The sequence below is a fragment of the Hyla sarda genome, chromosome 5 (assembly GCF_029499605.1).
Source record: "Hyla sarda isolate aHylSar1 chromosome 5, aHylSar1.hap1, whole genome shotgun sequence".
NCBI classification, from domain to species: Eukaryota; Metazoa; Chordata; class Amphibia; order Anura; family Hylidae; genus Hyla; species Hyla sarda.
In genome coordinates, this window is record NC_079193.1 from 172296245 (window position 1) to 172322743 (window position 26499).

Here is a 26499-nt window from a genome sequence, read left to right on the forward strand (position 1 = left end):
TCCGAAGAGAGAAGAGAGCGGACTGTATCCCCATCAGCCAATCACCATCCGGAAAAGAGGAGGTGACCTTGCCTTAACCCCGCCCTGTTGCCTCAATTACATAACGGACTTCGGCGCTCCGTAGCGCGCTCACTGCCTGTGCCCTGGTACCCAGCGCCAAAACCCACCTTACTGCCTGTGCCGGACAACAACCTCCGTGCCAGGAGCCGCGAAGCCGCTGCGCTCAGTGCCGCCATGTTGCCAACTAACACCGGCGTCTGTCAAGCAGGGCAAGTATGGTGCTTATCAAAATGAGCAAACAGTTACACATGGTGTCACGTCACGTGAGCTGGAGCTGGTGAGAGTCCTCATTGGTCCGCGAGCTGCTGGTGATGCTGAAGTTAGGTTGAGAGCTTGTCTTTATCCCTGTTCACACCTGTGGCTTAGACTTAGAACAGGGAAAATATGAGTGGGTCAGGCATGAATGGTTCCTGGCTCTCAGACCCTTTTTTTTTTTTTTTCCTTGTCTGTCTCATATTTACCGTGACTGCTAGGCTGCGTTCACATCACCATTTCTCCATCCGACTTGAGTACACGTTTTTTTTTTTTTTATAGCTTAAAATCGTATGAAATCGTATATAAAGTCGGATCCATTGACCTCCATTATAAAATCAGATCCATTACACACCTCCGATTTGTTCCACATCAGATTTCACCCGATTTTTGTTCGGGTCTGAAATTGGGGTTGACCACGATTTCAGACCTGAACAAAAATCGTTTGAAATTGGATGCGAATCAAATCGGAGGTGTGTAATGGATCAGATTTTTTAATGGAGGTCAATGGATCCGACTTTATATACGATTTTAAGTTATAAAAATCGTGTACTCTGGTCGGATGGAGAAATCGTGATGTAAATGCAGCCTAATGGATCTGATTTTATAATGGAGGTCAATGGATCCGACTTTATATACGATTTCATACAATTTTAAGCTATAAAAATCGTGTACTCAAGTCGGATGGAAAAATCATGATGTGTACGCAGCCTTACCAAAACTATGTGGTATTTCCCATGATAACCAATCACAGCTCAGCTTTCCTATCTTAAATGGGCACTGTCACCTTTTAAAACTTTTGATAATGGGACTGAGAACCAATGCAAAAAATAAAAATGCATAAAAAATATAAACAGTTTTATAAACATACTTACCAATATCTGTGGCCACTAGGTGTCCTCGTTCCGGCTTGGATGCTGTCCCCTGGCATGAATGGGAGAGGTGTGGTGTGAGGTCACAGCCACCCAAACCCAGCTTTCTGAACATGATGAAAAATTGTGTTGTGGGTCCCGGCGGCTGGACCCCCACGATCAGACACCTTTTGGATAGCAACAAAATACACTTTAACAATGTCTGGTAAAATGAAAGCTGTGCTGTGATAGCTTGTTATGGGCAAAGGCAATGCCTAAATGGTGAACATGGTGGCCCTCATTTACTATTCTAAACCCAACTTGTTTTGTCGGGTTTTTTTGGCGCATCTTTGTCTGCGACATGTCGCAGACATCGTGCGACACAATGCAACCTTTTTTCCCAACGGACCCGATGTGGATTCTCCCAAACCCGAAAAAGGGGCGTAACCCGACATTTCTGAGCTTTCCCACGTATTTATAAAGCTTTCCAACCCGAATTTGTTGAATTGTTGTGGATTTTTTCCCGACAACTCAGAGGAGTTGGAAACCAAAACCAACAAAACCCACGTGCGACAAACAGGATGCAACATAATAAATACCAGGGGAAAAAAGCAGTCGGGTAAGAAAGCAAGATAGACTTACAACCCGATTATCTAAGTAAATGAGGGCCAATGTGGTTTTTCAAGTGGTTTTGCCAAGATGTTGTCAAAAATGTGGGAAACTGCACTGTGTTAACATAGCTTAAACATCTATAAAATAGGGTGCATTTACATCATGTTATTGCTGTCAGTTTAAAGGAAATCTGTCATCAATTTCATCAGTACAGACAGTTAGTGCAGGTGACACTGATGACAACCATACTTACCTGGTCCCATTCCGTGCTCCGGTTCCCCTGCTATAATCTTCTGTATGTTCATGATGTCACTGCTCCTGCTTCTCTGCTGGGTCCCGCAGCTAGCAAACAGCAGCAGTGACGTAATGAAGCCCCGCCCATACTCCAAGTTGGCCCCAGAACGAAAGAGAGCAAAAAACATCTTCACTGCCACTGTATGTAAACGGATCATAACAACATATATAATTTTTTCATACACAATAGTGTAGTTGACTACATTTTTGCATACAGCAAAAAACCTACTGCGATCAAGACATCTCTGGGGAAGCAGGCGGCATTCCGCACCACTTCCTGGCTGGCCGTGAGAATTGACCATTTCTCTGCATTGAAGTCTTTGCAGACAAATGTATGGATCTATCAGCTGGCCAGGGGGTGGAGTGCAATGCTGCTTCCTTCCCTGGCTAATAACTCCCGATCCCAGTGGGTCGCAAGAGTAAAAACAACTATGGACATTTGACACTTTACGTTCCTAATTACTTGTACTTTATGAACATGGATTCCCAAGGGGATGGTGGTTAGGGGGCTAAGCCAAGGCTTATATTTGACTAACTTAGCTACAGAATACAAGTTCTGCCTCTTCTCACAGGCTAGGGAGTGAAGTTGGGACAACTTCGGCAGCTATTGGCTAAGAATCTTAGCTGTGACTAGATCATGCTTTCTGCTGTACTGAAATACATTTGAAATGCAATATGAGAGAAGACTTAAAGGGGTACTTTGGCAAAAAGACTTTCCTCCTCTGTAGCCCCCCCCCTCTCGAATGAATGAATTATCAGCCGCAGCGTGCTGTCCCCACATCGAAAAACTAATCATATGTGACCCGCAGGCACTGTTCTGCTTCTCCCCCCCCCCCCCCCCCTCCCAATGAATTATCATCCCAGCGCTGCGCTGTCCCCCACATCGGGGAACTTATCATATGTCACCCGCAAGCGCTGCTCTCCTCGTCCTCCTGTGAGTTGCGGGATGCCGGCGCTGGAACTCTGTATTGTACTACATATTCCTGTGTCCGGGCTGCAAAAACAAACAAAATAAACTTTAACTCACCTTCCTACATTCCCCCGTTGCTCTGGTATCTGCCTCACGCTGGGGATGGGAACTTCACAGAGCCGTCAGCCTATCACCGGCCGCAGCGATTTCCCGCCTCGCGCTGATAGGCTGAGCGCACTGTCATGTAAGGAGCCGGCTGGCCCACGGGTCACATGATGGGGGGGGGGGGGATACTGTTAAATACCGTGGATCCGCCATAACTTACAAAAATACCATGATACACATTTTTGGTCATACTGCCCAGCTCTAGTGTGAACCTAGCCTAACTTAAAAATTTTTCCATGTACGTGGCTGTATGAGGGCTCATTTTTTGTGCCGTGATCTGTACTTTTTATCGATACCACATTTCCTTTTATGAAACTTTTAAATCACTTTTTATTAATTAATATTGTTTTTTGTTTTTTTTTGGGAATAAAATGTGACAAAGCAGCAAATTTTTTTTATTTTTTTTAACGTTTACGCCATTCACTGTACGGGATCATTAACATTATATTTTGGTAGTCCAGACATTTACACACGCAGCAACACCAAATATGTTTTTGGTTTTTTTTGTTTTGTTTTTTACGCTTTTTGGGGGTAAAATGGGGGGGGGGGGACAATTTCCATTTTTATTGTGGGGAGGGCATTTTTCACAGAGGGGTGTAGGGAGGTGTACAAGGGTGACAGATGGGTGTAGAAGAGTGAACATGGGTGACGGGGGCATATGGGGGTGACAGGTGAATAGGGGGTGGACATGGGTGACAAGGATGTGGTCAGGGGTGGACAATGGAGGGGGAACAAAGGTGACAGAGGGTTGGATGGGGGGGTAGACATGGATGACAGGAGGTGGACATGGGAGACAGGGCATCAGAGGGGTGGACAAGGGGGTAAAAGAGGGCCAGGAGTGACAGAGGGGTGGACTGGGGGGACAAAGGGACAGATGGGTGAACAGGAGGGTGGACATGGGTGACAGAGTAGACTACGGGGGTAGACGGGGGGGGGGTAAACATGAGTGACAGGGATGGACAGGGGAGTGGACAAGGCGGACATGGATCACAGGAGGGTGGACATGTGTGAGGGGGGGGGTTGACATGGGTGATGGGGGGTGGACATGGGTGACAGGGAGGTGGACAAGGCGGACATGGATGACGGGGGGGTGGACATGAGTGACGGGGGGGGGGGGGTAGAGGGTGGACCTGCGTGGTGGTGGTGGGGGTTTGGACAGGGTTGAGAAGGGGTAACAGAGGGGCTGAAAGGGTACGGTATCTTAAGCAAACCAACCCGCGCAGCTTGCAGTTCCACGGCAGGCACGGGAGTCCGGCGCAGATGCAGCTCGTTCTGCCCCAGGGCACCATTTTCGTCTCACTGCGCCGCAAAGGAGAGGGGGACACAGGGGGATGCTGTGTGCGCAGTGCGCACGCAGGCTTCCCTTCACCCCACCCCCCCCTGCGCCGTCAGTCATAAGCACGCAGGCTGGGGTGGGACATTAAAAAAAGAAAATAAATAAATCATGGCAAAATGTAGCGGCACCACGGGCAGTGCCGAACGCCACACACGGCACCACGGTTGGGAATCGCTGCTTTAACCCCTTAAGGACCGACCCATTTTTTACCTCTATGACCAGGCTCTTTTTTTTTTTTTATTTGACATGTATCTCTTTAAATGGTAATAACTTTAGAGCGCTTTTTCTGAGCAGAGCGATTCTGAGTTAGTTTTTTCGTGACATATTGTACTTTATATAACTGGTGCATTTTTGTTTACACATGAAGCATTTTTTGTGAAAAACTTTGACAGGACTCAGGACCCCAGAACAGGCAGGGGGAGAGAAGCGGGTGGCGGCGGCGGCGGTCTCTGACACTGCAAAAGCCCCTGCAGTTCATTGATTTAAAGCGCCCGCTTTAAATCAATGATCTGCAGCGGTGTCGCCGTGGGGGATAAATAGCCGTTAACTTATACCGGAATATTGGTATAAGTTATCAGCCCTAACCTCCACAGAGTATCGGTATCAGCCCTTAAAAAACGATATCGGTAGATCCCTACTTTCTATGTTATTTTTCCTTTTCACGAGCAAAATAATTTTTCTGCCATTCATTTTCCAACAGCCGTAACTTTTTAATTTTTCGTCCGACGCCATTGAGTAAGGGCTTATTTTTTGCGGGATGAGCTGTACTTTTTATTGGTATGATTTTTGTGCTACGTGCTACCTTTTGATCTTTTTTACTCCGCTATTTGTACCAAAATTGGTGAATTTTGCGTTTTTTTTTATGTTTTACGGCGTTCACCGTGCGGGATAATTTACATTATAGTTTTATAGTACACATCACGTGGCAATACCTACTATGTATATGATTTGTGTTTTTGATCTTTTTTGGTGATAATACAGGGCTTTTATTGGGAAAGGGGCATTTTTTTTATTTTTTTTACTCTTCATACTTTTATTGAAGAACTTTTTATTTAATTTTACACTTTTTACAGGTTATACTATGCTGCAATACATTTGTACTGCAGCATAGTATGACCTGATGAGCTGCACACACTACAGCCTGTGCGATCCAACCTCTGGCAGGCATACAGGAGGTTATGATCTGACCTCCTGCTGCCATAACAAGCAACAGCGCTCCCCCTGTCAACACCATAGATGCCGTGATCAGGACTGATCACGACATCTATGGGGTTAATGCTGCTGGGACCGGTGCGATTGCGGCTCCGGCGGGACTCCGGCTGTGACTGACAGCCGGGACTCCGGCTGTGACTGACAGCCGGGTCCCGTCGCCGATCTCCTGCGCTGCCCGCGGCAGTGCCGGAGATCGCTAGGACGTACGCATACGTCCAATTGCACGAATGTGTCTGATGATTGGACGTATGCATATGTCCTATAGCGGGAAGGGGTTAAAGCGCAACTGTCATGGAAATGATACCCCCCAGACTAATAACATGACAGTATAGATGATGATACGTGTAATGCAGCTGTACTTTTGGCTCCTGTTTATCACTCTTTATCAGCCACAAAATAGTTTTATCGTGCGGTCAGCAACAGACGGATAGGCGTGCCTGGGGATCGTAATGCCCCACCTCCGCCACGCCTATCCCCGGTAAGTGAGCGCTGGACCACTGTGTGATTGACACACAGGTCCCCACCCCCCGATGTCCATGATGTGCGGGCCGGCATTACTCCACTGAGCCTATACATATAATCTACACCTTTATGTTATATGAAATACAGTGCCAGTACTCCTCTTCTTTCTTCTCATGGTGCCGGAGACGCGCTGCTTCTGCTTTCACTATAGGCAATGAGCTCGCTCCCGTTGTCTGCCGCCAGCTCAATGCGCCTGCGCAGTGCTAGAGGCAGGGAGCGAGCTCACTGCCTATAGTGAAAGCAGAAGCAGCGCGTCTCCGGCACCATGAGAATAAAGAAGAGGAGTATGGGCACTGTATTTCATATAACATAAAGGTGCACATTATATGTATAGGCTCAGTGGAGTCACGCCGGCCCGCACATCATGGACATCGGGGGGTGGGGACCTGTGTGTCAATTACACAGTGGTCCAGCACTCACTTACAGGGGATAGGCGTGGTGGAGGTGGGGCATTATGATCCCCAGCCACGCCTATCCGTCTGTTGCTGACCGCACGATAAAACTATTTTGGCTGCTGTTTATCACTCTTTATCAGCAGGAAAAGTACAGCTGCATTACACATATCATCATCTATACTATCATGTTATTAGTCTGGGGGGTATCATTTCCATGACAGTTGCGCTTTAAGCATTAATACCTCTGGGATGCTTTTTCTTATGAAGTTGACATACCAAATAAATTATATATTGATTCACATATACAATATAGTGGGGATGAAAAGTTTGGGCACCCCAGGTAAAAAAAAATTATTAATGTGCTTAAAGAAGCCTAGGAAAGATGGAAAAATCTCCAAAAGGCATCAAATTACAAATTAGACATTCTTATAATATGTCAGCAAAAGTTAGATTTTATTTCCATCATTTACACTTTCAAAATAACAGAAAACAAAAAAAATGGCATCTGCAAAAGTTTGGGCACCCTGCAGAGTTAATATCTTGTACTGCCCCCTTTTTGTAGCCAGCCAAGAGTCTTTCAATTCTTGTTTGAGGTATCTTTGCCCATTCTTCCTTACAAAAGTCTTCCAGTTCTTTGAGATTTCTGGGCTGTCTGTCACGCACTGTTCTCTTAAGGTCTATCCATAGATTTTCAATTATGTTGAGGTCAGCAGATTGTGAAGGCCATGGCAAAACCTTCAGTTTCCGCCTCTTGATATAATCCCCCATGGATTTCGAGGTGTGTTTAGGATCATTATCCATTTGTAGAAGCCATCCTCTCTTTAACTTCAGCTTTTTCACAGAGGGCATCAAGTTAGCATCCAAAATTTGCTGAAATTTTATTGAATCCATTTTTCCTTCTAATCGTGAGATGTTCCCTGTGCCACTGGCTGCAATACAACCCCAAAGCATGATTGATCCACCCCCATGCTTAACAGTGGGACAGAGGTTCTTTTCATTAAATTCTGTTCCCCTTCTTCTTCAAACGTACCTTTGCTCATTCCGGCCAAAAAGTTCAATTTTAACCTCATCTGTCCACAGAACTTGTTTCCAAAATGCATCAGGCTTGTCTATATGTTCATTTGCAAAGTTCAAACGCTGATTTTTGTGGTGAGGATGTAGAAGAGGTTTTCTTCTGATGACTCTTCCATGAAGACCATATTTGTATAAGTATCTCTTTATAGTGGAATAGTGTACCACAACTCCAGTGCCTGCCAGATCTTTCTGGAGGGATTGTGCAGTCAAACGTGGGTTTTGAATAGTTTTTCTCACAATCCTGCGAGCTGTTCTGTCTCATATTTTTCTTGGTCTTCCAGATCTTGCTTTAACTCTTACTGTTCCTGATGACTGACATTTCATAATTACATTCCGAACAGAGGATATTGACATCTGAAAACATTTTGCTATCTTCTTATAGCCTTCTTCAGCTTTGTGAGCGTCAACTATTTTCAGTTTCAGATTTCTAGACAACTGCTTAGAAGAACCCATGGTACTGATTGTTGTGGCAAGGTCAGATGAGTCTGGACATTTAAAACCTTTGAGATGGTCTTCCCAGATGATGATTGAGAACAATCCATGAGACTGGCAGGTCTCAGCTTTACAAAGGGGGCAGTGCATGCTATAAATTCTGCAGGGTGCCAAAACTTTTGCAGACGCCATTTTTTTGTTTTCTGTTATTTTGAAAGTGTAAATGATGGAAATAAAACTAACTTTTGTTGACATATTATAAGAATGTCTAATCTGTAATTTGATGCCTTTTGGAGATGTTTCCATTTTTCCTTGGCTTCTTTATGCACATTAATACAAATTTTTATCTGGGGTGCCCAAACTTTTGATCTCCATTGTATGTCTACTTTATGTTTGCATCATAAAGTTGACATGTTTTTACTTTTGGAAGACATCAGAGGGCTTCAAAGTTCAGCAGCAGTTTTCCAATTTTTCACAAAATTTTCAAAGTCAGAATTCTTCAGGAACCAGTTCAGCTCTGAAGTGGATTTGAAGGGTCTTAATATTAGAAATACCCTATAAATGACCCAATTTTCAAAACTGCACCCCTCAAAGTTTTCAAAATGACATTCAGAATGTTTGTTAACTCTTTAGGTGTTTCATACGAATAGCAGCAAATTAAAGGAGAAAAATTAAAAACTCCATTTTTTTTTTTACACTAACATGTTCTTGTAGACCCAGTTTTTGAATTTTTAAAAGGGGTAAAAGGAGAAAATGCCCCCCCAAAATCTGTAACCCAATTTCTCTCGAGTAAGGAAATTCCCCATATGTGAAAGTAAAGTGCTCAGAAGCGAAGGAGTGACAATGGGATTTTGGAGAGTGAATTTTGCTGAAATGGTTTTAGGGGGGCATGTCACATTTAGGAAGTCCCTATGGTTCCATAACAGCAAAAAAAAAAAACATGGCAAACTATTTTGGAATCTACACCACTCAAGGCACATAACAAGGCATACAGTGAGCCTTAACACTCTACAGGTGTTTGATGACTTTTCTTTAAAGTCGGATGTGTAAATTAAAATAAAAAAAATTCACTAAAATGCAGTTTCCCCCCCCCCCAAAAAAAATTACTATTTTTACAAGAGGTTATAGGAGAAAATGCCCCCCCAAATTTGTAACCCCATTTCATCTGAGTATGAAAGTACCCCATGTTTGGACGTCAAGTGAGAAAAAGCCCCCCAAATTTGTTAGGCAATTTCTCCCGAGTACGGAAATACCCCATATGTGGCCCTAAACTGTTGCCTTGAAATGCGACAGGGCTCCGAAGTGAGAGAGTGCCATGCGTATTTGAGGCAAAAATTTGGTATTTGCATATGGATGGACATAGGGGTATTCTACACCAGTAATTCCTAAACAAGGTGCCTCCAGCTGTTGCAAAACTCCCAGCATGCCTGGACAGTTAATGGCTGTCTGGCAATACTGGGAGTTGTTGTTTTGCAACAGCTGGAAGCTCCGTTTTGGAAACAGTGCCGTACTTGATGTGTTTCATTTTTATTGTGGGGGGGGAAACTGTGTATGTGTATATGTAGTGTTTTTAGGGTACATTCACACAGGCGGGGGTTCACAGTGAGTTTCCCGCTGGGAGTTTGAGCTGCAGCGGAAAATTTGCTGCATCGCTGTAAACCCGCCAGTGTGAATGTACCCTGTCATTCACATGGGGGGGGCAAACCTTGACCTGTTGCAGAACTACAACTCCCAGCATGCCCTTTGGGCATGCTGGGAGTTGTAGTTTTGCAACATCTGGAGGACCGTAGTTTGGGGACCACTGTGCAGTAGTTTTCAATCTGTGCTCTTCCAGATGTGGCAAAAATACAACTCTCAGCATGCCCAGACAGTCCAGGCATGCTGGGAGTTGTAGTTCTGTAACATCTGGCCCTTCAGATGTTGCCAAAAATGCCTGGGCAGTCTGGGCATGCTTGGAGTTGAAGTTTTGTAACATCTGGAGGGCTCCAGTTTGGACACCACTACTTAGCGGTCTCCAAACTGTTTTTTCCTCCAGTTGTTGCCAAACTACAACTCCCAGCATGCCCTTCGGCTGTCTGGGCATGCTGGGAGTTGTAGTTTTGCAACAGCTGGAGGCACGCGGGTTGGGAAACACTGAGTTAGGAAACAATGTTTCCCAACCAGTGTGCCTTCAGTTGTTGCTAAACTACAACTCCCAGCATGCCAAGACAGCCGAAGGGCATGCTGGGAGTTGTAGTTTGGCAACATCTGAAGGGCCAGGTGTTACAGAACTACAACTCTCAGCATGCCTGGACTGTCTGAGCATGCTGAGAGTTGTAGTTTTGCAACATCTGGAAGAGCACAGATTGGAGACCACTGCACTGTGGTCTCCAAACTGCGGCCCTCCAGATGTTGCAAAACTACAATTCCCAGCATGCCCAAGGCTGTCTGGGCATGCTGGGAATTGTAGTTTTTAAACTCCTAGAAGCAGCAGTGAATATTACTTTACAGCGATATTCACTGCTGCTTCCACTTGCCTGCCGCCTCCACATGCTCCTGCTGCCGGTCCTCACTGCCGCGCCGTCCCCTGCAGCTCCTGGGATCCTCTTCCCCCGCTCTGGGGCAGGCATAGGGGGGGATCTGAACTTTAACATCCCCCCCCCCCGCCCCCCCCCAGTCAGCGATCACTGTTATTGGTCCACAGCTGACCAGGATCATCCACAGATGGTCCTGGGGGGACTTGCAGAAGTTGTCCCCCGCTGGTAACAGTTGGACTTCTGCCAGTTAACCCGGGTTAACTGAATGACTTATATAAACGCCATGATGCGCGAACTACCTGCACATCATGATGTATATGCCATTCTTCGGGACGGGGTTAAACACTGGGGGATATGGTTCCCTAGTCCACACTTCTCACACTTGGGAAACACCTAATTCATTATAGGAGGTCTCTGAGATAACGTTTTCCTCTCTTCATACTTTTCTTAATGGTTTGCCTAACTGCTTGCATGACACTGTCAGGATGTTCGTAATAGAATTTGTTTATCTTATTTTCATTACTTATGCTTTAGCTTTTGTATGATTTTCGCTTTTGAACTTTGTTCTATTTCTACCTGTTTGCCTGTTCAATGGGCTAATTTGTTCTATGATACACTGATTTAGCAGATTTTTCTAATATATTGCTTATTACTATTTTCATGATACTGGACACTGTTGTACTTATTTCTAATTTCTTTAAAATAAGACTTTGAGTTTTCTTCTCCACTTTGCTGCTTTTTCTGTGAAACACCTAAAGGGTTAACAAACTTTCTGAATGTCATTTTGAATACTTTGAGAGGTGCATTTTCTATAATGGGGTCATTTATGGGGTATTTCTTACAGAAAGGCCCCTCAAATCCACTTCAAACTTAACGGGTCCCTGAAAAATTAAAATCTTGAATTTTTCGGGAAAATGTTGAAAATTGCTGCTACACTTTGTAGCTCTGTCTTCAAAAAGTAAAAACGTGAACTTTATGATGTCAACATAAAGTAGACATATTTTATATGTGAATCAATATATAATGTATTTGGAATGTCTGTTTTCCTTACAAGCAGAGAGCTTCAAAGTTAGAAAAATGCAAAAGTTTCAACATTTTCATGAAATTTTTGAATTTTTCACCAAGAAATGATGCAAGTATTGACGAAAATTTACCACTATGTTAAAGTAGAATGTCAGGAAAAAACTGTCTCTAAATCAAATTCATAAGTAAAAGCATCCCAGAGTTATTAATGCATAAAGTGATAGAGATCAGATTTGCAAAAAAAATGCTCTCATCCTTAAAAGAAGAAAAACTACCACAAGAGGACATAATTTTAAATTAGAGGGGCAAAGGTTTAAAAGTAATATCAGGGATGTGGAATTCCTATCACCCGACGCCCGGGACAAGCAGTTCAGGATGCCGGGCAGGTGATTTCTTCAGGCATTTAGCCCTGCTTCGGGCAAGCAGCGTTAAATGCCGTAAGAATTGACTGTCTACCTACTGGGGAGCCAAATAGGTTTTCCAAATAGGTTCATACAGGCCCTCAGATAGATCTTGTCCCCGGTATTTAAACAATTATGCCCCTTAAGAATATATTTTTGCCCCTGGTGATCAGGCAGGTCCTCATATTAGGCAAGTTTATCTCACTCACAATTCACACAGGTCCGCTCACACTGTTACTGTACTTACATCTCCCTGCAACAGTCTATAACGAGACTTCCTTGCGGTGATGCGCGCGATAGGTGACGTCATCACAGGCGCCGCACGGGACGTCAGTGTCCCGATATCCTGAGCTGCATATGTGATGACATCACCAATCGGTAGCATCACCTCAAGGAAGTCTCGTTATAGACTGCTGCAGGGAGATGTAAGTACAGTAACAGTGTGAGCGGACCTGTGTGAATGGTGAGTGAGTGAGATAAACTTGCCTAATATGAGGACCTGCCTGATCACCAGGGGCAAAACTATATTCTTAAGGGGCATAATTGTTTAAATACCGGGGACAAGATCTATCTGAGGGCCTGTATGAAACAATTTGGAAAACCTATTTGGCTCCCAAGTAGGTAGACAGGCCCCCAGGTAGATATGATCCCCATCAGTGATGGGGGTCATAGCTATCTGGGACCTCTATACCTACTTTGGAGCCATACCGAACGGGGGTCATATCTATCTGGGGCCTGTCTTCATATGGGGGAGCCCTACCTGATTGGGGTAATATCTTTCTGGGGGGCCTCAGGGATGTGGAAATTGTATTGCCTGGGCAGGTGAATTCTTCAGGCTTCAGACAAGCAGGGCTAAATGTCTAAAGAATTCACAAATAAAGGGGCAATCAATTTTGCCCTGCAACTTAACTCCTATAGACTGCAGCTGTGTGCTGCAGTCTATAGCGAGCTGCGCAGGACGACAGCGTCAGCACGTACGATGAGGTCACTCATCACGTGGCCCTCCGTCCGGACCGAGGATGCGGTCCATTAACAAAAGTGACCGCCGAGCCCCTGAGCCTGCCGGAGCACACATGGGGCTGGAGTACAGGTAGCAGGGGATCAGAGAGGAGGGGAGGTTTGGTAAATAATGTGGGAGAGGAGAGGGGGGTTGGGCGGAAATATAATGACACGAGGGGCATCAGAAGGGAGGGGGGGGGTATAATGACACAGGGGGCATCAGAGGGGGGGCGGGGGGAATATAATGACCCTGGGGGGCATCAGAGGGGGGGATATAATGATACAGGGGGCATCAGAGGGGGGAAATATAATGGCGCAGGGGGCATCAGAGGGGGTAACATAATGGCGCAGGGGGCCCTACTTGATCCCTACCTGATAAAGGGACATACCTACCTGAAGGGGGACTACCTACTTAAAGGAATACTGTAGTGCAAAAAACCTTATCCCCATAAGTAATAGATCGCGGGGGCCTGACCGCTGGGACAACCCCCCCCCCCATCTCTTGTATGAGGCCCCAGCAGACGGCATGAAGGCAATTTTCCTTCCCTGCATGATAGGGCTGCTGAAATGCCCCCTCCATGTATCTATGGGATACATGGGGGGCGGGGAGGGCGTGTTGGTCGCTGCGTCATGCGGACAAGCCCCCATTCCTGCCGAGGCTGCTTACAAGAGATCGGGGGGGAGGGGTTTCCCAGCGGTCAGGATAAGTTATTTTGCACTGCAGTATTCCATTACTTACTTATCAGGGACCCTATCCACATAATGGGGTGATGTACTGGTCTGCCTATCAAGTTTTTATTAATATAAGACCTCATTTACATACTATTTGGGTTAAAATTATTTTGTACCAGGACAAGTGGATTGTTATGAGGGACAAGTAGATTCTGCTCCGTTTTAGTCCCTTGGACAAGTAGTTTAAAAAATGTATATATATAAATCCACACCCCTGAATATGTGGAAGTATTACTTTACTGAGAGAGTAGTGGATGCATGGAATAGCCTTCCTGCAGAAGTGGTCGCTGCAAATACAGGGAAGGAGTTTAAACATGCATGGGATAAGCATAAGGCTATCCTTCATATAAGATAGGGCCAGGGAGTATTGATAGGATTCAGATTATTGGGCAGACTAGATGGGTCAAATGGTTCTTATCTGCCGACACATTCTATGTTTCTATCGCGGGGGTCCCACTGCTGGGGACCCCTGCAATCTCTCATGCAGCACCCACCTGTGCGAGCTTCACGCAGCGCTGGAGGCTCAGAGTCTGAAGCCTCACAACTACGGGGCTGGAGTATCGTGACGTCACCACTCAGCCCCAGTGTCACTTCGCCCCACCCTCTCAATGCAAGTACCCCTTTAAGGTCAAAATGGGCTTGGTCCCCAAGGGGTTAAATTCCATGGTTAGAATTGATCATGACCTCTAAAGGCGGGCATTAGCATTATCGCTTATGTTAATTATTGGTAGCGGGTCCCTGGCTGCCAATAGCAGCCAGGACCTGCTTTTATATGAAGCATACATAGCTCCTGCACTCTCCTTTTTATAGATTGTTCCCGGAGTGTATTCTAGGGGTTAATCTCCTAGAACCCTAGATGTTTTTTTTTCTTGTGACATAACCAACTTTGGTGGAATTGTGAACCCTATGAATTTATTTAATAAAAACGATCAAGAGTAATGGTCTACAAATATTTGACAAAATATGATAGATTACTGTTGGAACTTGCTAAATGCACTTTTTTTTTTTGGCATTGTGTATTTTTATTTTTATTTTTTTTGCATAAAGCCACTATTCACACTTATCAGCCGATGGCTTCCGGGCATGCTGGGAGTTGTAGTTTTGCAACATCTGGAGGTCCGCAGGTTGAAGACCACTGCTTTATTGTTTGCATTTATTTGTAGAGATGAGTGAATTTACAGTAAATTTGATTCGTCACGAACTTCGCGGCTCGGCAGTTGATGACTTATCCTGCATAAATGAGTTCAGCTTTCAGGTGCTCCCGTGGGCTGGAAAAGGTGGATACAGTCCTAGGAGACTCTTTCCTAGGACTGTATCCACCTTTTCCAGCCCACCGGAGCACCTGAAAGCTGAACTAATTTATGCAGAATAAGTCATCAACTGCCGAGCCGAGAAGTTCGTGACGAATCGAATTTACTGTAAATTCGCTCATCTCTATTTATTTGGTCAGGTTGGGATTGGCTATACTGTTTAATATAAAGTAGTGCTTCTCTGATATTATGTAGTTTGGATTATACTTTCCTTTTACATATGGAAGGTTTACAGCACTGTAAGGGTTACATTCTTGCTCTGTGTTGCTGCTTCTCTGCTTGCCCTCCCCTCTCTGAGAATCTGAAGGAGGCAGGCCAAGCTGACAGAACAAGGTCATAGTGTGTTCCTCCTCCCCTTGTATTTCTATTGGCTGACGGGTCATCTACAGAACTTTTCATTGGCCTACGTCTTTCCTCAGTGCTCCTACCCTTTCACTGCTGAGGTTTGGGCGGAAGTGCTGACACAGTGATGTCTGGGCACCACACAGGAATCCTTTCTCAGGTGTGTACAGCTGGGCCCTATTTAAAGGGGTATTACTGTTTCATGAAAGAAATGTTAGGCTGTGCCCACACTTCTGTGCCTCTTCTGTGCCAATACTGCTGCCTCTAATGTGCATCATTGTCCATCAGGTACGGACACTGGGGGAGATTTATCAAAGGATTTAGACTGGTTTTTCTTGTCTAAATTTGTCGCACAGAAAGTCGCAGTCTAAATATGTGCGACTTTTCTGCGACTTTTGCTCTAGAGGATTTTTAGAACATGATGCATGCAAGTCTATTTTAGACTGAAATGCATTGAAAAATGCATTGGTGCTGAATTTATCAAAAGAGACTTTTCAGCGACAAGTCGAATAGGCTGAAAGTACGCCGAAATGTCAGACCATGCTGGAGCAGGTTTATATATAGACTAAAGCATAGATCATGCAGTCTGTGCACAGAATTTATCAAGAGCTGTGCGCCATTTGATAAATTAGGTGCACAATAGACCAGACTAACCCTCTGTAGTTTGGTCTATATTGATGCGGGACATAGACAACTTTGATAAATCTCCCCCACTGTGTCTTTTTATAAGGATAACTAACTACATGCAGCCCCAGTTTTGCTGTCGTAATTCTGACACTTGTGTGAACAGAGCCTAGAGCAGTGGTCTTCAGCCTGCGGACCTCCAGATGTTGCAAAACTACAACTCGCAGCATGCCCGGACAGCCGTTGGCTGTCCGGGCATGCTGGGAGTTGTAGTTTTGCAACATCTGGAGGTCCGCAGGTTGAAGACCACTGGCCTTGAGCCTTGTCTAATGGAAAGTTAGTTATATACAGTACTCCTGCTATTGATCTGTGCTTGCTTTCATCTCGGGACGAAAAAATCCATCCAGGTCATGTGATTTGCACACAGGCACTCTTCTCAGAACAGCTGCACTGTAACCGGGACCACCTGTAAGTCAATGAGAACATCGTCACCCCAGAGGCTTCACTTTTAAAGGGGTATTCCGCCCCTAGACATTTTATCCCCTATCCAAAAGATAGGGGATAAGATGTCAGATCGCCGCGGTCCCACTGCTGGGGAGCCCCGGGATCCCCACTGCCGCACCGCGCTATCATTAAAGCACATAGCGAGTTCGCTCTGCACGTAATGATGGGCGGTACAGGGGCCGGAGCATCATTACGTCACGGCTCCGCCCCTCGTGATGTCACGGTCCGCCCCTTTCAATACAAGTCTATGGGAGGGGGCGTGGCGGTCATCACGCCCCCTCCCATAGACTTGCATTAAGGGGATGGGCCGTGATGTCACGAGGGGCGGCGCCATGACATCACGCGGCTCCGTCCCCTGTATCGCCCGTCATTAGGCACAGAGCGAACTCGCTCTGTGCTGTAATGAAAGCGCGGTGCCGCAGTGGGGATCCCGGGGGTCCCCAGCAGCGGGACCGCGGCGATCTGACATCTTATCCCCTATCCTTTGGATAGGGGATAAAATGTCTAGGGGCGGAGTACCCCTTTAAGTAACAAAGATCTTGAAACTTGTGAAGAATTGATCTAGAAAAAAAAAATATATATATATATATATATATATATATATATATATATATATGTATATAATATTATATAAAATGATATCATGTTCATTGTGTGGAATAATGTATATTTGTGGAAATCTGAATACCTATTTTTAAGCATTGCTCTCATTTTAAACTCTTGACATGTTGACCAGCCTTTATACATACTGTGCGGATGCTATGTAACCTAAGTTAGCACCAAAATCAAGTAACAAGAACACTGAAATCTTAGATTTTTATTAATACATAAAAAAAATGATAACAAATTCCATATAATATGGGAATACATGGCACCAAACAGACATTGTTATGGAGGGGTCCGTATAGTGGAATGGACTTGGCGGTTAAATGAGACCCTGTTAAGTAATATAGATTGCAAAATTGCAGTCTCTAGAGCAGGGGTTCTAAACCAGGGGTACACCAAGGGTTATGCGGGGGTATGGCAATTCGCTGACAAATACTGGCCATGCATTTGCCAGTATTTTTCAGCGCAGAGCGGGGATTGGACACCGCAGTCGCTGTAGCAGTTCACTATATTGTACCGCGGCCGGAGATGTGGCCATGGCCACTTTACGTGAGCTGCACTGGTTGCCGGGCCTGACGTGTGACATCCCTGATGTTGTCCAGAGGAGCCGGCACATCGCAGAAGGACGTCACCTGTTAGTGCGGCCCTCCGACTCTTGCCGAACAAGATAGACACAGGCCTGGTAAGCATGTTAAACTAAGTGTAACACCCCAGTATGGGAGGGTGTTATTGTATGTATCTTATATATTGGCCCAAGGGGATTGGAGGGGGGAATAATGGCACAAGAGGACTAAGATGGAGGGGGGGGGGGGGGTAATGGCAAAAGGGGATTAAGATAGAGGGGGAGGCGGATAATCACAAAAGGGGATCAGGGAGGGGGGGGAATAATGGCAGAAGGGGATTAAGTATCGCATTAGAAAGGTAAGCACACACCATTATGAAATTATGTACTTTTATTACTTAATTTGTCTGCTGGTACGCCTCATGCGTAAGTTCCACTCGATGGGTACCCACGGACATACTTTCAATCTTTGGTGGTACAGTCGCAAAAAAAGGTTGTGAACCACTGCTCTAGAGCCATAGTCATTTCTTACAGATCATATTGAGGACTCTACCTCTCTTCCTATGCAGTGGGAGGCCTTAAAGTGTGTGGTAAGGGGGGTTCTGATTCAAGATGGGGCACGGGTGAAGAAAGCGAATGAGGCTAAGCTAAAGGGTTTGCTGCAGGAATTAGATAAGATCACAAAGCAACATAAAAATCAAAGTGAACCCGAATGCTTGGTACAACTGACAGTGGTCAGGGAGCAGATTAAAAATCGTATGGCCCGAATGGCAGGAAGGAAAGCAGAGATTAAGCGGTGTTATCGATTTGCGGAGGCTAATAAATGCGGTAGGGCCCTGGCAAGAGTATTGCATCCACAGTCGGCACCTGTATATATTCCGGCAGCATATGGGTTAGAGGGGAAAGTGGTACACAATCCAGAGACTTTTGGTGCCTACTATAAGAAATTATATAATATCTCTAGCCAATGCTTTGAAACTGGGGCAACACCAAAATTCCCGAATATGTATCGGAAACAGCTCTACCTACAATAGGAAATGAAAAACGGGGTAAGTTTGATGAGCCTTTCACGGAGGAGGATATAGAGGAAATGATCTTAGGCCTAAAGAACGGGAAAAGCCCGGGGCCAGATTGTTTTACAGCGATATTTTTTAAAAGCTTACTAATCCCTTTGTATGACACCTATTTTTAACAGCATTTCACCAGAATGCCCATTTCCAGGACAAGCATTGGAGGCACATGTGGTTGTATTACCTAAGCCCAATAAAGATCAATTTCATTGTGGGAACTATAGACCTATCTCATTAATTAATTGTGATATTAAAATATACTCTAAATTGCTGACAACAAGGTTGGGGGAGGTGATACCAGAGGTCATTAATAGGGATCAAGTGGGCTTTGTGCCCGGATGAGAGACAAGGACTTTGCGCACAAGATCAGTAATAGCATATACTCAAGCACATGGAATTCAGGTGTCTGTCAGATGATGCCGAAAAGGCCTTCGATAGAGTCCGTTGGAAGTTTATTTTTGCATCTCTGAAACAGGTTTTGGCCCATCTTTTATTAACAAAATAATGGCATTATATACATAATATAGGCCTTTTTATTCAGCAATGGTACTCACCTGGGGTGTCCTCTGTCCTCATTGCTGTATATTATTACAATGGAACATCTGGCCAGAGCTCTACAGACAAGGGTCGACATAAAGGGTATTGAAATAGGGCACGAACTGGCCCTGTATGCAGATGAACACTTACATTGATGGGGTTGAGTACCTTGTATCACAAGTGCAGTTGTGCACCTACGTTGGAGTGGAGGACCTGCACCTATGAATCACAATGTGGTTTCACAACTGTGGTTAATGTAAACAATGACATTAGCTAACCCTCAAAACTGATGTAAAATTGAGACATCAGCCAGTATATCCTTATATGAAGGACACACTTGAGCCCGCACCACACGCCAATGGTGCGGGTCCTATCACGCAAACTGGCCCTGTATGCAGATGACCTGCTGATGTATGTATCTTCCCCGCATATCTCATTACCCTTAATCATTCGAGAATTTGAACGTTTTAGCTATTTGAGCAACTTTAAAGCAAATTTAGATTAAATGGAAGAGCGAGAGTATTACATATTTGGGGATTCAGATCCCATCAGATTTACAAATGTTATATGAATTGAATTGCCTCCCACTGTATAGGAAGATTATGGCGGACCTAGGGTCTTACCAAAATAACTGCCTGTCATGGTTTGGTTGTATGAATACTATCAAAATGGATATTTTACCCAGATTTCTTTGTGTTTCAGACAATTCCAATTATCCCAAGAAAATACTTTAGATCGTTGCAGCAGGCCCTTTCTCTTTTTATATGGAAAGGTGGTAAAATTCGACTAAAACAACATACATTGACTAAAACAATAAGGGGGGGGTTTGCCGGATTTTCAAGTAATTATACCATGAGGCAGCAGTACTTAAAGTGTTTTCCACCGGAGTACCCCTTTATTTAAATCAACTGGTGCCAGAAAGTTAAACAGATTTTTGTATATTACTTCTATTAAAAAATATTTATCCTTCCAGTATTTATTAGCAGCTGTATCTTACAGAGAAAATTCTTTTCTTTTTGAATTTCTTTTTTGTCCACAATGTTCTCTGCTGACACCGGATGCCCGTATCAGGAACTGTCCAGAGCAGGAGAAGATACCTATAGCAAACCTATGCTGCTTTGGACAGTTCCTGACACGGACAGAGGTGTCAGCAGAGAGCACTGTGGACAAGACAAAAAAGAAATTCAAAAAGAAAAGAATTTCCTCTGTAACATACAGCTGCTAATAAGTAATTAAAGGATTGAGATTTTTAAATAAAAGTAATTTACAAATCTGTTTAACTTTCTGGCACCAATTCATAAAAAAAAAAATTCCACCGGAGTACTCCTTTTTAAATGTATTTTGGATTGGACACCTGGAGATAGCCCAAATGGCTGGACTGTAGTGGGGGCCTCTGTGTCACCTGTAGAGCTGGAATTAGCCCCATGGTTTACTATTGTAGACAAAATGAAAATAAAGGGCTGGTAATATCTGGTGGGACAGGCATTCATAATCTGGGATAAATGGATTAATAAATATGGGATTTCACTACCTCCAGGCATAATGACACCAATTTTTGGGAATCCTTCATTTCCTCTGGGGGAGAATGCTAAGATTTCTGATTTGGGATAGACAATGTAAACCACTTTATAAAAGAGGTCTTAGTGGATGACCAGGTGATGACTTACCAGATGTGTAGATCACAATCTGTCCTGGCTGGAGTACTCCCAAATGTACTCATTCATTAAAACTATTGGGGCTACTACTCAGAGAAGGGAGATAACACAATTTGATAATTTAGTTCTCTCTAGGGAGACAGAAAAGGGGTCCCTGGCAGAATTATATAAGCTTCTGTTGAGCAATAATGGCAGGGCCAGATTTTTTGACTACTGGAGAGGGATTTGGGGGTTGCATTTTCTAACAGAGATTCAGCAAATTTGTAGTTGTACGTATGGTATGTCATCATCTCCCTGTATAAAATGGTTTCCCAATGGTATCTTTGCCCAGTAAGTGTGCACAGGATGTATGCAGAACAAGCAGGCAGATGTTGGAGATGTATGGAGGAGGAAGGGAGATTTTTGTATGTTTTAGTGTCTATTGGCAGTTTTCAGGAAGAATGTTGGAAAATTCACCAACGATTGCTTTGTTCTCCCTCTTCCCGGACTCCCAGACACTCCATAAGAAAGACATGTTGACATTTTTAATTGCAGCAGGGAGAATGGTAATTCATAGGCACTGGAAGTCGCCTGTGGTACCTTCATTAGGGTGGGTTCACACCACGATTTTCTATACAGTTTTTGGATACGGTTTAAAAAATAAAACGGATGCAACTGTACAGAAAACCGTGCCCATAGACTTTCCATTCAAAACCATATGCACCATATTGCATGCGGTTGTCTCTGTTTTTCACACCACACGGTTTTTAACTTTTTTTTTTTTCTGGACAGAAAACCGTGGCCTACCACGGTTTTTGGTCCAGGTGAAAAACCGTATAGACCCGTATACGTTTTTTTTTTTTAACATGGGAGTCAATGGGAACCATACAGAACTGTATGTGTGTACAGTTCCATCCAGTTTTTACCATATGGTTTTTGACATTGCACAGTTTTTTTTCTTGGAATTTCAATCAAACAAGTGAAACTTTATTCATAATGGAGTGAAAAGTTCAAAACGTATGCGTTTTTTTTTTCTTAAAAAACGGATGCAACCGGACATCACTTTTCAAACCGTATACGGTTTTCAACCGTATACAGATAAAACTGTGTACACACGTTTTGATACAGTTTAGTCAGGTTTTGAGGAATCCGTTTTTTTATCAAAAACCTGAAAAAAAAACTGTATTGCAAAAAATGTGGTGTGAACCCAGCCTTAGAGGAATGGAAAGGGAAGTGCAGTTCGTTATGTGGGTGGAGGAAAAAATGGCAGAGATGAGTGATGGCTCTGAAGGCTTTTGGAAAGTGTGGGGAGAGTGGATAATGTTTGATTCCACAGGATTACTGAGTTGTTGGGGGGGGGGGGGGGAGGTACTTAGGTGAAATAGACTATGGGAGAGGAGAGGGGTTGTTTGTATATTTCGTTTTGTTCTTTCTATATTTATTTACTTTTTTTTTTTTTTTTTTTTTTTTCTTCTTCTTCCTTTTGGGTATTAGGGTGTTCTGTTTTATTTGTATTTATTTCTTTTCTTTCTTGAACAGAGATTAAGGTTAATCTGGGTGTAGTTAGGTAATGCTGGGAGGGTAGGGGGTAGATGTAAAGTAGTGTTGATTAGTTTAGTGTGTATAGGTTGACCACCTGCATTTGTGTGTATTATGTTCTGTTTGCTTATTGCTAGGTACTGAAAAAAAGATTATGCAGAGAGGCCAATAGGGAGATGTAAGACAATGTTGATCAGTTCATTATGTATAGGATGGCTATTTGTATTTGTCTGTATTATGTTTTGTTTATTGTTATGTAACAAAAAAATCTTAATAAAATTTGGGTAAATTTAAAAATAAAGAAACCATACTTGCCTGTCCCAATACTCTGCTGCTGCTGTTCTGACAGTCCAAGTACCCACTGCTCTCTGATATTTGCTGCTTTCTATAGTGCTCTGTATGTGCAGTAAATGTCTGTTTAGTCAATCACTGGATGAGGCACTGCTGTGGTCAGTGACTGGTTGGGTATTTCTGCCGGAATGTCATGTGAGGCTATGTTCACACGGCAGAATTTCTGCATGAATTTCAATGGGATTCCACTGTCCCATTCACACAGCGGAATTTCTGCTGCAGAAAATTCTATTGAAGGGAATTGGCTATACATTCATGCAGAATTCCGTGCAGAAATTTTGCATTATGAACCCAGCCTAAGAGGAAGGAGCAGAGAGCAGTGTAGACAAGAAGCAATTTGAACAGCTGGAGATAGGGGAAGGTATTTTATTCTTTTTATTACGCACCCTGAGCCCATTGAAAAAGTAGATTGCAGATAACACTGATCAAAATGAAATGAAAACTTTGTGTCCCCCAAGGCCAAAATGGGCTGTGCTACAGGCATAGGCAGCAGTGCCTCAGAGGGCTGGGAGTGTACTCAGCCTTTGCCTCTCTCTTTCTTATTTAGCAGTTCCACAGTGCCTCCTGCCTATGGCAGAAAAGGAGTTCATCCAGCCAGCACCTCTCACAGCTGGAAAGTACTGGAACTTGTCCTATACATACTATAGTGTCCCCATCAGAGGTTACATGTATGGGCAGGGTGGCCATTTAATTACAGACATAGGTACGTCTTCTGCTGTCTGACATGGGAAGTTTCTTTAAATAACCTCATTGGGGCTCCCTGAAGTATCTATTGAGCAGATGCCAGTGACAGACTCCATACATGCTATTATAGACTCCGTTAAACATACTTTGTTTATAAGAACCCATAGGATAAAATGCTAATGCAGAAAATGTGAACCTAGCCTTGGTTTATGTGGTGTATTTTGACATGTGTCCGCACGGTACAATTTATTTTAATTTTTTCTTCTATTTCAGAAATCTAAACACCAATGAATAATTTAAACAACCCACCCCAGTGGAACATTCATCCACATGGAGATGATGGAGACAGAAATAAATGGAACTATGCTTTGCTGGTACCAATGTTGGGGCTCGCTGCTTTCCGTAAGTTTAGGTTATGTGTTTATTATATATTTATATAAATTAGCCTCTACTTACCTCCCTCACTCCCCTGCAGCCTCCGTTACTGGCGTGCCCAAATTATCTGCAAACAGGCTGGTCACATTGAGCGCTGAATTTTGTCCTATGTACTGGGACCTGTGTGTCAATCACACAGCGGTCCCAGCACAGACGTATAGTGGATAGGCGTGGCGGTCGCGGGCCATAGACATGCCTATATGACTGTTGCTGACTGTCTTACAAGGAATTTTTTAGCCTGATCAAAGCTGCTAGAAAACAGCAAAAGGTATGCTTGAATTTTAAACGTTAACAACTTTGTCATTCTGGGATTAGTTTATGGGGGTACAAATTGGGGACAGTTGCGCTTTACAGGGGTACTCCGGTGTAAAATTTTTATTTTTGTTAAATCAACTGGTGCCAGAAAGTTAAACAGATTTGTAAATGACTTCATTAAAAAATCTTAACCCTTCCAGTACTTATCAGCTGTTGTATGCTACAGAGGAAGTTATTTTCTTTTTAAATTTATTTTCTTACATAATGCACAGAATGTATGTAGAGGATGTAAATCTAGATGCGTTCAGTGCCAGGGCATCAGGACGTTAATCTACGTCCATTGTCCTTAAGGGGTTCGACCCCTATGGTCTACAGTGACAAAAGAATGTATGCAGTGCTTTCTGTCCTCTAATTGCCCCCATTGTAATGTGATCATGGGGTACTGAGCAGTTCAAGGGGTTATCCAGTGGGAGTTTTTTTTTTTTTTTAAAACAACTTTGCACATTGCACATGAAATTAGAAAAATAAACCTTTTACTTACCTCAAGCATTCACGCATTGTCTCTTGTGTCCTACCACTTTGGTCCCCATCTTCCTGTCAGAAATTATGACACTTGGGCCAGAGTGTCGTACTGCCGCTGAGCCAATCTCTGGCCACAGCGCTGTCCCGCCTTGGCCAGTGATTGGATGAGAGGTAGTATGACACTCTTGGCCCCAACTTCCCTCTGACTGGTCCCCTTACTGGATAACTCCTTTTAAAATAGCAGCATGGGGTCTAGTAAAAGCTCCTATGCCTACTATCTATGTTATGTTGTAGGTGATCATTTACGTATTCCAAAATAATATGTTAGAAAAACAAGGGGTAGTAATTCAAAAGACCCATTAATCAAAGACTAGTAGAACTTCTAGGACTCATCAGCATGCAGCATGTGGCCTGTTTGTGGGCTTACAGTGGGAGAATGCAAGTAAATAGAAAGAAAATACTTATGAATTTCGACTCAATGAGGGGAATAAATAAAAACAAAAAATACAATTGTCTGGTTTTGCCCATAGTACCCAATTACAGCTTGGGTTTCACATAACAAGGAAACCTGAGCTCTGATTGGTTACTGTAGCGACAAAAACCCTTTTGTTTTTACAGTCTCCCCCCCCCCAGAATATATGTGTAATGTAATGTTCTGATTTCCAGGGTGGATTTGGTCAAAGGAATGTGAGAAAGAAATTAGGAAAGCCAAAACAGAATACACTGAAAAAGTGACCATTGCGGAGAGGGAACTTGAAGCAAAATACCGAGATATTATTTTGGAAAACAGGCGTGCTGTGGCTCACTTGGAAATTGAAGTCGAGAAAGAACAAAACCGAACACTGAGTTATCGCAATGCTCTCATCGCGCAAAGCAGGAAGTTGGTGGAAGAGAGAAAGCAGATGGAGGAGGAGAGAGACAAATTAAAGCAGGAAATAGAGGAAGCCCAGAAGGGTAGCAAAGCATATGCCACGTATTTAAGTCACCTTAAGAGGGAAGAAGAGTGGCAGACAAAAGCGAAAAGCTTGATAAAAGAGTTTGAGGAAGCGCTGAAAGAGAGACAGAACATTTATTGCAGTTTTGTTATTCCTAAGAAAAAGAGATTTGAAATAGAAAACAAATTGCTTGTCAAGGCTGCCACCAATCCAATAGCTGTAGAGATGGGAATGACAGACGGCCTGACTGACATTTTTAAACATGACAACCATTGTGCTGTACTGACAAACACCAATAAGCAGGAAAATGGCAGGCTAATGTGGGTGTACCTAAAATACTGGGAACTCACTGTAGACTTAAAGAAATTCAAAAAACTGCAAGAAGCCAGAATAGAGTAGACCATGCTTTCTGAGCAGCTATCTGAAACATCTGAATATCAAACCGTGCAATCCATTTGATTGTCTTTGTATATCTTTTTGTCTACATTGTATTGTAAATGACAATAAAACATGTGACAAACAGTCGGCTAAGCTGGGAAGTCGTGATGTTGAACAAGACATGGTTCAGCTCTACATGGAGAGAGCACACAGAGCCCTCTGATTTCTTTTTCTTTGTCCAAATGTGGACTGATTCTTTATGCTAAGTATGCAGTATGTTATACGAGAAGAGGGGTGGATAGATGTCTGCACTTGAACACTATAAAGAAGTCATAATGTATGTAGCAGACCCTTCCCTCTGGAGGATACAGTGCATTGAGAGTATTCAAGTATTCTGACCTCTTAACTTTTTTTTACATTTCATG

The 26499-nt window shown here is 43.7% G+C and overlaps 2 protein-coding genes across 4 annotated transcripts in view; one reads left to right on the top strand and one right to left on the bottom strand.

Annotated features, from left to right (window-relative positions):
- LOC130273629 (succinate dehydrogenase [ubiquinone] flavoprotein subunit B, mitochondrial) overlaps window positions 1-303 on the bottom strand; it is a 189086-nt gene extending 188783 nt beyond the window's left edge. Inside the window, exon 1 of the mRNA XM_056520747.1 lies at window positions 168-303. Within this exon, the coding sequence (XP_056376722.1) occupies window positions 168-236 (69 nt within the window). The 5' untranslated portion in view covers window positions 237-303. The remainder of the gene's footprint in view (window positions 1-167) is intronic.
- Window positions 1-26221, top strand: CCDC127 (coiled-coil domain containing 127). Of its 3 annotated transcripts, none has more exons than XM_056520750.1 (3): window positions 1-269; window positions 23823-23951; window positions 25428-26221. In XM_056520750.1, exons 2-3 carry the CDS (start codon window positions 23837-23839, stop codon window positions 26093-26095), a joined length of 783 nt encoding a protein of 260 aa, XP_056376725.1. In that variant the 5' UTR covers window positions 1-269; window positions 23823-23836; the 3' UTR covers window positions 26096-26221. The 3 variants fall into 3 exon arrangements, with proteins under 3 accessions (XP_056376725.1, XP_056376727.1, XP_056376726.1); XM_056520752.1 differs by lacking the exon at window positions 1-269 and adding an exon at window positions 435-457; XM_056520751.1 differs by lacking the exon at window positions 1-269 and adding an exon at window positions 15490-15598.
- Window positions 26222-26499: the final 278 nt, after the last annotated feature.

Excerpts from the sequence above, each read along its gene's own strand:
- CCDC127 (XM_056520750.1), top strand. The coding sequence starts at position 23,837 with ATGAATAATTTAAACAACCCACCCCAGTGGAACATTCATCCACATGGA. Across the intron at positions 23,952-25,427 it reads GTTGGGGCTCGCTGCTTTCC|GGTGGATTTGGTCAAAGGAA; the intron begins GTAAGTTTAGGT and ends TCTGATTTCCAG.